This window comes from Silene latifolia, chromosome Y (assembly GCF_048544455.1).
Source record: "Silene latifolia isolate original U9 population chromosome Y, ASM4854445v1, whole genome shotgun sequence".
Classification (NCBI taxonomy): Eukaryota; Viridiplantae; Streptophyta; class Magnoliopsida; order Caryophyllales; family Caryophyllaceae; genus Silene; species Silene latifolia.
The window spans coordinates 61938578-61948442 of NC_133538.1; the positions used below are offsets into that span (position 1 = coordinate 61938578).

Sequence of the window (9865 nt, forward strand, 5' to 3'; positions counted from 1 at the left end):
GCTATGAGAAAAGAGTTTGTACCTGAGCATGTGAGGAGTAAGTTGAGGGAAGAGTTTGACAGTTTAAGATGACCGCCGAGATATCCGTGGCCGAGTACTACATGCGGTTCAATGACAAGTCTAGGTATCTTGAGGATATGGGTTTGAGTGAGGAGAATTTGGCGAGGTTTGAGAGGGGGTTGACCCCTAAGATTATGGATAAGTTACCCGTGGAGTCCTTACCGATGTTAAGGAAGCTTATGAGAGGGGGGGGAGAGCCGAGAGGTTGGTGGAGATGGCTCGGAAGAGGTCGGTGGTGAGAAAAGGAAGTCTGAGAGCGAGGGTGGTGGCTAATCTAATCACAAGAAAGGCAACCACAATCGATCTAAAGGGTTTTCTTCCGGGTCGTGGTTCGATCTTTGGGGGGCTTCCTTTGGGCGTGGCCGTGGAAGTGTTAGTGGTAGTTGGGGAGTGATCTGCTATAGTTGTGGTGGTGTAGGCCACAAGAGACATGAGTGCACAAGTGCACCGGAACTTTCCGAGACCTCGCGCAGAGCTATGCGAGCAATAGACCGGGCCGGGTCATGGCCAAACCGGGAATTGAGCTACCAGTGGAGGCAACCGCAACGGCGGTAATTCTTATCAGAAACCACCAACGAACAACAACAACAATCAAGGGTCGGGTGCTAAGCCGACCACATCACCAAGATCTTGTCCAGGGAGGTGGACAAGACCAGTGGAAAGTTATTCATGATGGAGAAGAAAGCAGCTGAGGAGGATGCACACGTTATCACCGGTACTTTTCTTGTTAATGGTATTCATACCTTTGTTTTGTTTGATTCGGGGGCTTCTCAGTTGTTTGTATCTTCGAGTCATGTTAAACGGTTGGGTTTGAGGGTATATGAGTCTGTAAGTGAGCAAGTTTTTATACCTTCGGGTGAGTCTGTATCTTGTGGGAGGTTATATAGGGATATACCTATGATAGTTGGGCAAGTTGATTTCCCTGTAGACTTGCTAGAGTTTCCTTTTGACGGTTTTGAGATGATAGTTGGGATGGATTGGCTGGAAAGTATAAAGCTAAGATAGACTATCATCAAAAGAAAGTGTCTTTAAGAGGTCCTAAAGGTGTTAGTGTGTCTTATCGTGGGTTTCTAGTCAAACCCAAAGTTAAGTTGATTGCAGCTGTCACTTTGAAGTCTTACCTGAGGAAGGGATGTCCTTTGATCTTGTGCCATGTGAAAGATGACCGGATAGAGAGTCCGACAGCTTGATCGGGATACCGGTGGTGGGAGAGTTTGAGGATGTGTTTCCAGGGAGATTCCGGGTTGCCTCCGAGAAGAGAGATAGATTTCACAAGAGATTTGAAACCGGGGACTGGGCCAATCTCTAAGGCACCGTACCGTATGGGTCCTAAGGAGATGGAGGAGCTTAGGAAACAGTTGGATGATCTGATAGAGAAGGGATACATTAGACCTAGTGTATCGCCGTGGGGAGCACCAGTTCTTTTCGTGAAGAAGAAAGATGGGAGTTTGAGGTTGTGCATAGATTACAGGGAGCTGGACCGAGTGACGGTGAAGAACAAGTATCCTTTGCCAAGGATAGATGACCTGTTTGATCAGTTGAGTGGTGCATCGGTCTTTTCCAAGATCGATCTGAGGTCGGGGTACCATCAGGTGAAGATTAGAGAGGTGGACATACCAAAGACAGCTTTCACGTCGAGGTATGGCCATTATGAGTATGTGGTGATGCCGTTTGGGTTGTCTAATGCACCGGCAGTGTTTATGGATTTGATGAATAGGATCTTTAGACAGTTTTTGGACAAGTTTGTAGTGTTGTTTATCGATGACATCTTAGTCTACTCTAAGATTAAGGAGGAGCATGAGGAGCATCTGAGGATTGTGTAGCAAACTTTGAGGGAGCATGAGCTATATGCTAAGCTATCCAAGTGTGAGTTCTGGTTAGAGAAAGTTGCTTTTCTGGGGCATGTGATCTCTAAGGAGGGAGTAGCTGTGGATCCGGCGAAGATTGAGGCAGTGACAAAGTGGGAAGCACCAAAGAATGTTGCTGAGATCAGGAGTTTTCTGGGTTTAGCTGGGTACTACAGACGGTTCGTGAAATAATTCTCCAAGATAGCTAGACCTATGACAGCGTTGATGAGGAAAGAGAACAGGTTTCGTTGGGATGAGAGTTGTGAGACGGCGTTCCAAACGTTAAAGGAGCGTTTGACCACACGCTCTCCCTTAGCATTGCTGAAGGGATCGAGAACTTTGAGGTTTATACAGATGCCTCAAAGAACGGGTTGGGATGTGTGTTGATGCAGAACGGTAAAGTGATTGCCTATGCTTCTAGGCAATTGAAGCCTTATGAGGAGAACTACCCTACTCATGATCTGGAGTTGGGTGCAGTGGTGTTTGCTCTCAAGATATGGAGACATTACCTTTATGGAGCAATCTTTAAGGTATTTTCTGATCACAAGAGTCTCAAGTATATTTTCACTCAAAAGGAGTTGAACATGAGACAGAGGAGGTGGATGGAGCTGATTGGCGATTATGACATGGAAATTATCTACCATGAAGGGAAGGCCAATGTAGTTGCTGATGCTTTGAGTAGGAAGAGTGTACATTCTCTCGTGTACAGCTCTATCTTTGATGAGGTTGAGATGAGGTAGCGAGATTTGGGATACATATGATGCGAAAGTAGATGCCATGGGTGATATGACAAAGTGCGAGCTTGAGTTTTATGATGACATTCGAAGTAAGCAGGCGTTGGATCCTAAGATAGTTGAGTGGAGAGTTGGAGTAGAGAAAGGGATAGTGTCTCGATTCTCCATTCACACGTATGGTAGTTTGAGGTTTCACGGTAGGTGGTGTGTTCCTAATGATGAGGAGTTGAAAAAGACTATCATGACAGAGGCACATTGCACACCGTATTCAGTACATCCAGGTGGTGACAAGCTATATAAGGATTTGAAGAACACGTTTTGGTGGCCTGGGATGAAGAAAGAGACAACTGAGTTTGTGGCCCGTTGTTTGACATGCCGTAGAGTTAAGGGGAACAACGACGACCACAAGGTAAGATTCAGTCTTTAACGGTACCTGAGTGGATGTGGGAATCCATTTCCATGGATTTTATCGTGGGTTTGCCAAAGAGTCAACAAGGTAATAACATGATTTGGGTAATAGTGGATCGACTGACCAAGTCAGCTCACTTTGTTCCAATGAAAGATACATGGACTAAAGCACAATTGGCTATGGCCTATCGAAAGAACGTGCTTAAGTTGCATGGAGTCCCTAAGGACATAGTGTCTGACAGAGATGCGAGATTTATATCAAGGTTTTGGAAAGAGTTGCAGGAATCGTTGGGAACAACTTTGAAGATGAGTACAAAGATTTCATCCCTGCGACAGACGGACAGACCGAGAGAACAATCAAGACTCTTAAGGATATGTTGCGAGCTTGTGTGATGGATTTTGGTGGTTCTTTGGGAACAGAGGTTGGACTTGATAGAATTCTCTTACAATAACAACTATCACACTAGTATTGGTATGGCACCGTTTGAGGCTTTGTATGGGAGGAGATGTAGGAGTCCGATTTGTTGGGACGATAGTGCTGAGGCAGGGTTTTAGGACCAGAGATGGTGCATGAGATGGTGGAACAGATTAAGATGATCAGGGAACGGATGAGAGTGGCTCAGGATAGGCAAAAGAGTTATGCAGATCTATATCGCCGGGACATAGAGTTTCAAGGTGGGGACAAGGTTCTTTTGAAAGTGTCTCCTATGCGTGGAGTTATGAGATTTGGGAAGAAAGGCAAGCTAAGTCTGAAGTTTATCGGGCCTTATGAGATCTTAGAGCGAGTTGGGGAAGTTGCATATCGTCGGCTTTACCAAACGCGCTAGAGAGAGTACATAATGTGTTTCATGTATCGCAGTCGCGAGTATGTGAGTGACCCATCACATGTGTTAGAGGCAGAGAACTTAGAGCTAGATGAGTCCTTATCATATCTTGAGGTGCCTAAGCAGATTCTTGACCGAAAGGTTAGGAAGACAAGGAGTGGTGAGACAGTTTTGCTTAAGATCCTTTGGTCTAACCACGAGACTGAGGAAGCTACATGGGAGCCAGAGGAAGCTATGAAAGAGCGTTACCCTTTTCTTTTTGATCAGGTATGTATGGTTACGGGGGCGTAACCTTGTTTCTTTTAGGGGGGTAGGAGATGATCGCGACTAGTTTTTAATAGTTTCATACCCTTTTTGTATGTTGTGTCGGCATGTGTGTCGGGATGAGTTGGGTTAGTAACACGTTTTATGTTGAGTTTTGTTTTGGTTGTTGAGTCGGAAGTGTTGAGGGAGTACCTTTGTTTAGTAGTGGTTTGAACTTCGGGGACGAAGTTCTTTTTAAGGAGGGAAGACTGTAATACTCCGTATTTATGAGTCTTTGGGTACTCTATCGAGTAGGCCTTACTCTGTCGAGTAAGGGTGAGTTGCGTTTTAAAATATTTTCTGACCTGTTGGGTACTCGATCGAGTAACTAGGATACTCGATCGAGTAAGGGTACTGATCGAGTACCTTGGGTACTCGATCGAGTAGCCAGTTTTACGGGGAGTTTTCTCGGGTTTTGTTAATTATGCGATTAAGATATATAACCTTTTTCGTCATTATGCTAAACACTTTTGCAAAACCTAATTTACTGTCAAAGAGAGAAAGCAAGTACGTTCATCATCTTAATCGCATTGTTAGCAAATCCCGGAGTTTGGAAGGTCGGTTTTCATCGTTTGTTATACCGTTGAGATCCTTGCGTCAAGGGTAAGATCTATGTACCCTTTTTGTTGTCTTTCCTTTAAGTTGGTTAAACCCTATTCTAGGGATTTTGGGGTTTTTGAGTAGTTTGTGATTTGGTAGCATTTGTATGTTGTATGATAGGAGGAGGGTTCGTAGAAGAAGCTTTTGAATTCAGCTGTAGAGACCGTCTGATAGTTGTGCTTTCTAGTTAGGATTTCCTACTCAGTATTAGTCCCATAATGGGATGATTGTTGATGTGTTGTGGTTGATTGAATAATATAGTAATTGTATTGTGACGGTTGTTGATTGTGATTGTTTGTCTCTGGTTCTCGAGGCGTGTCCTCGGCTGAGTGGGGTCACTTGCGGGAGTGGCTTCACGCCCTAGTTTCGCCCTTCGTGGAACCCACCACGGAAGGGGATGTGCACATTAATGGACAGGGTTATCGCTCGTTATGAGGAGCGGGGATTTGGTGGGTACAGCTACGGTCCCATCGCGGGATCGGTCCAAAGGACGATCGGTGATTGAGATTGTTGGAATTGGTGTGGTTGTGTGTGTGACGTTAAGCCGATCGTTTATCTTATTGTTGATATATATTGAGTTGTGTGATTAGTACTGACCCGGTTGTTGTTTTGTAAACCTGCGGTGATCCATTCGGGGATGGTGAGCAAGAATGAGCAGTTTGAGTTGAGTACCGGGATAGTTTTGGAGGTGCCACCGTCGACGATAGAAGTCTTCCGCTCGTAGTCTTTTAGTTTTATGACATTTCAAAGTATTTCAAGAGAGACATTTGGTTTTAAGAACTTGTACCCGTATTGTGGGATTTGGTTTCAGTTGTACTTTTCACTAAAAGTTATATCATTTAAGTTGTTTCGTTATTGTCTTATGAATATCATGTCTCGGGTAACCGAGATGGTAATATCTTCATACCTGATTGGTCCTGGTAAGGCACTTGGAGTATGGGGGTGTTACACTTTCGTCTGGGAGGTTGGGGAAGCAGAGGAGGTGTCGCAGGAAGCAAAATTGATGCTGATTGGTAAAATATGGTCATCGAAGTCTATTAACGCGAAAGCGGCAGTAGATTCCATGATTAACCCATGGTCGTCAAAGGAGTCGATTGTGGGTAATTTACATGATACGATGGAAAAAACGTTTACTTTTAAATTCCAGAATGAGAAGGACATGGTGAAAATATTAGACGGCCAACCGTGGCACTTTGATAAATTTATCTGGTGCTTTAGTACACCTAATGTTTATGGGAAAATGACGGATGTGCTGCTACATTTGGTGCGGTTATGGGCAAGAGTTTCCGACCTTCCACTTCGAGGGCGTACTAACATGGAAAATGTTAGAAGATTAGGAGCGCAATTGGGGACCTTTATCAGTCTCGACGTGGCGCCGCACCCGGAGATGGAGAGGGCTATACGATTGAGGATTGTGCATGATGTCAGGAAGCCGCTAAAACCTAAGGTAACTATCCGTCTCAATTCAGGTAAGATAGAAGAATTTAAAGTTAAATATGAACGCTTGCCCACATATTGCTATGGCTGCGGTATACTCGGGCATGGAGAAAAGGATTGTGACGACGGACCGTATGAACAAGGGGAGTTACAGTATGAGGCATCACTTAGGGCATCCCCATGGAAAGTATTGAAGACGGAGGTCGAGATGAAAAGCGAAAAGGCGAAATCTTTAACAGCTGCTTTTGAATTAGAATTTAAAGAAAGAGAGGAAGCAGCCATTGCTAATATGATTTTTAAATTGAAAAAAAATTGTTATTAAACCAAAAGGGAGTCTCTTGGGTTCTGTTAAGAAGGCACCTACTAGGCGACCAGAGAGTGCAGAGGACGATCTGAGGGAGATTGGTAGGGGCGAAGGGTGGGTGGATGCTGCAGATGGACGGAGAGAGTTAGAGAAGGAAGTGAAGGTGCAGGAGATACAGAGTGAGCAGATGGTATCGATGGTGACAGAGCCTATAACAAATTTGACGAGTGTGTGTGGAAGTGTGCAAACTGGGAGTGAGGTGGGAAATGAGGAGATGCAGTCTATGGCTGGGGAAGGGAAGGGGGCCGTACTTGGAGGAGACTGAAGGGTGAGAGGAGGGAGGGTGAAAATACACCGGTACAGGGGGGTATTTATGCCAAACGCAGCAGGGTGGGGACAGCGGAGGAGGAACCAGTGTCTGTTAAAAAAACGAAATTAAGCAGGGGTGCTTTAATACCTGAGGCGGAGGTTGAGACGACTCAACCCCGCCAGGCATCATGAATCTTTTAAGCCTCAACTATAGAGGGCTGGGCAACCCCGATGCAGTTGCAGGACTCCGTAATTTGTTACGGAGAGAGGCCCCCGCTCTGGTATTTTTATGTGAAACTAAGTTGAGCGGAAGCGATCTACGTCGTATGAGAGCTCATTTATGTGATTATGAAGGGATGGAGGTAGATAGTGTCGGGAGGTCAGGTGGATTATCTTTTCTATGGCGTAAGGGTGTCACATGTGTGTTCTGGTCAGCATCAGTCCACCACATGGACTTCGATGTACAGGGTGAGGGAGGTACATGGAGAGTGACGGGGTTTTATGGATGGCCAGCGGTGTGTGATAGACATTTATCTTGGGAGCTTATGAGAGAACTAGGAGCTGGAAATGATAATAGACCCTGGGTTTGTGTAGGCGATTTCAATGAGATCCTTTTTGTGACAGAGATGAAGGGAGGCGACCGTCCGCAGTGGCAAATGAACAACTTCAGATATGCGGTTGACGATTGTGGGTTAAGGGATGTAGATTTTGAAGGATATGAGTTTACCTATGATAATGGACAAGCGGAGGATGATAACAGGCAATTGCGTATTGACCGTGCTATGGGTAATAAGCGGTGGTTTGAAATGTTCCCTAGAGCGAAATTAATTCATATGGATAGGGAATGGTCGGATCATGCATCGATTAAACTTATGTTGAATCATAGGGACGAAGAACAAGGGATGAGTGGTGGGAGAATTTTTCGGTTTGAGCAAATGTGGGTGGGTGAAGACGGGTGTGAGGAGGCGATAAGGAGAGCGTGGGATTTAAATGGTGGAGATTTAATTAGCACTATCTCGACTTGTGCTAAGGAGCTGCAAGAATGGAAGGGCATTAATATCGGGAAAATTTTGCGTGATATTAAGGCTAAGAGACGGAGACTTAAACGCCTTAGTGCAGGTGGGAGATCGCAAAGACTGATAAACGAGCGTAAAATCCTTGTGAAAGAGGTGGCCAAGCTTCTTAAACAGGTGGAAATTTATTGGAAACAAAGGTCGAGAGCACTTTGGCTTAAGGAGGGAGATCGTAAAACCAAATACTTTCATAGGAAAGCTGGACAAAGGAATGAAAAGAATAATATTGCAAAACTTATTGACGATAATGGGCACGAGCACGTGGGGACAGAGGCAATAGGCACGGTTGTCAGGAGGTATTTTATGCAGCTCTTTGAATCTGGAAGACCCCAGTTTAGTGACACTGTTATAGACGTGGTGACTGATAGAGTTTCTGAGAATATGAATGATGGATTAAAACCCGACTACAGGGAAGAGCAAGTGTACAACACGCTCAACCAAATGTATCCTCTCAAGGCCCCGGGACAAGATGGTATGCATGGTCTTTTCTATCAAACTTATTGGCATATCGTTGGTCCTTTAGTTATGAGAACGACTCTAAACATTCTTCGGGGTGGTCAGTTTCCACTGGGTCTAAATAATACTTAAATTGTGCTAATACCCAAAAATAAGGCGCCGGATAAAATTGTTGATTTTCGCCCTATTAGTCTATGCAATGTGGTGTACAAACTTGTTTCGAAAGTGCTAGCAAATAGGCTGAAAGTGTTTCTAGGTGATATTGTCTCGGAGAACCAATCGGCGTTTACCCTGGGTCGTTTGATTACTGATAATATTCTTGTCGCTTTCGAGATTTTCCATCATATGAAAAATACGAGAACGGGAGATGGACATATGGCTCTCAAACTAGATATGGCTAAGGCGTATGATCGGATTGAATGGACTTTTTTAGAGCGGGTTCTGATAAGGATGGGGTTTGATTGATACCGTCGTAGAGTACCAAAGATAATATTTATAATCCAAACTACTACTATAGCTAGTGGCAGTCAGGGTCGAACCACAGAGAGGCGATGCAATTACTAGTTGTCTAATTTTAGACCAAGGTAACAATTGTGAGGGGGTTTAATTTGAATTGTTCTATAAGTCCCCTCGAAAAGAGGTTCACCCTTCCCTTTTAGGGCTAAGTTTACTGTTCCGTTTTCGATAACATGGTAAAGGGTTTACGGTTGTATTAGGCGAACCCGCGTTGCGGACGCCTAATCCAACCCTAAACCTTTCCCGTCCCTTTTAGGATACCCCGGTCCTCTAAAAGGGTTCACCCTTCCCCTTTTAGGGCTCGGTTTTCGGTTCCCGTTTCGATATCAAGGGAAAGGGTTTAGGGTTGGATTAGGCGGACCCGCGTTAGCGGGACGCCTAATCCAACGCGGGACGCCTAATCCAACCCTAAACCCTTTCCCGTCCCTTTTTAGGGTACCCGCCCCCCGTTTAAACCATTTTACGTACTAGGTACGTTTCGAATAGTCTTAGGTTCGTTTTACATATATTGTGGGTACGTTTCGTCTAAATAACCCATTGCTGAGATAACAAGGGTAAGGGTTTAGGTTGATTAGGGGACCCGCGTTAGCGGTCCGCCTAATCCATCCCTAAACCCTTTCCCCGTCCGTTTTAGGATACCCGATCCCCTGGAAAAGGGTTCACCCTTCCCCTTTAAGGGTTCAGTTTACGGTTGCCGTTTGATCACAAGGGAAAGGGTTTAGGGTTGGATTAGGCGGACCGCGCGGTAGCGGTCCGCCTAATCAAACCCTAAACCCTTTCCCCGTCCCGTTTTAGGATACCCGGTCCCCTCGAAATGGGGTTCACCTTCCCCTTTAAGGGTTCATTTACTCCCAGCTTTCAACAAGGGGAAAGGGTTTAGGGTTGGATTAGGCAGACCCGCGTTAGCGGTCCGCCTAATCAAACCCTAAACCCTTTCCTGTCCCGTTTAGGATACCCGCCCCGTCTAATCTCTTTACGTACTAGGTAACGTTTC

At 45.1% G+C, this 9865-nt stretch overlaps 1 protein-coding gene across 1 annotated transcript; it reads left to right on the plus strand.

Moving 5' to 3' along the window:
• Nucleotides 1-7014: 7014 nt before the first annotated feature.
• On the plus strand, nt 7015-8820 carry LOC141628183 (uncharacterized). Its single transcript, XM_074441355.1, has 2 exons — nt 7015-8371; nt 8582-8820. The coding sequence occupies exons 1-2, from the start codon at nt 7015-7017 to the stop codon at nt 8818-8820; spliced, it is 1596 nt and encodes a 531-aa protein (XP_074297456.1).
• The last annotated feature ends 1045 nt before the right edge of the window (nt 8821-9865 follow it).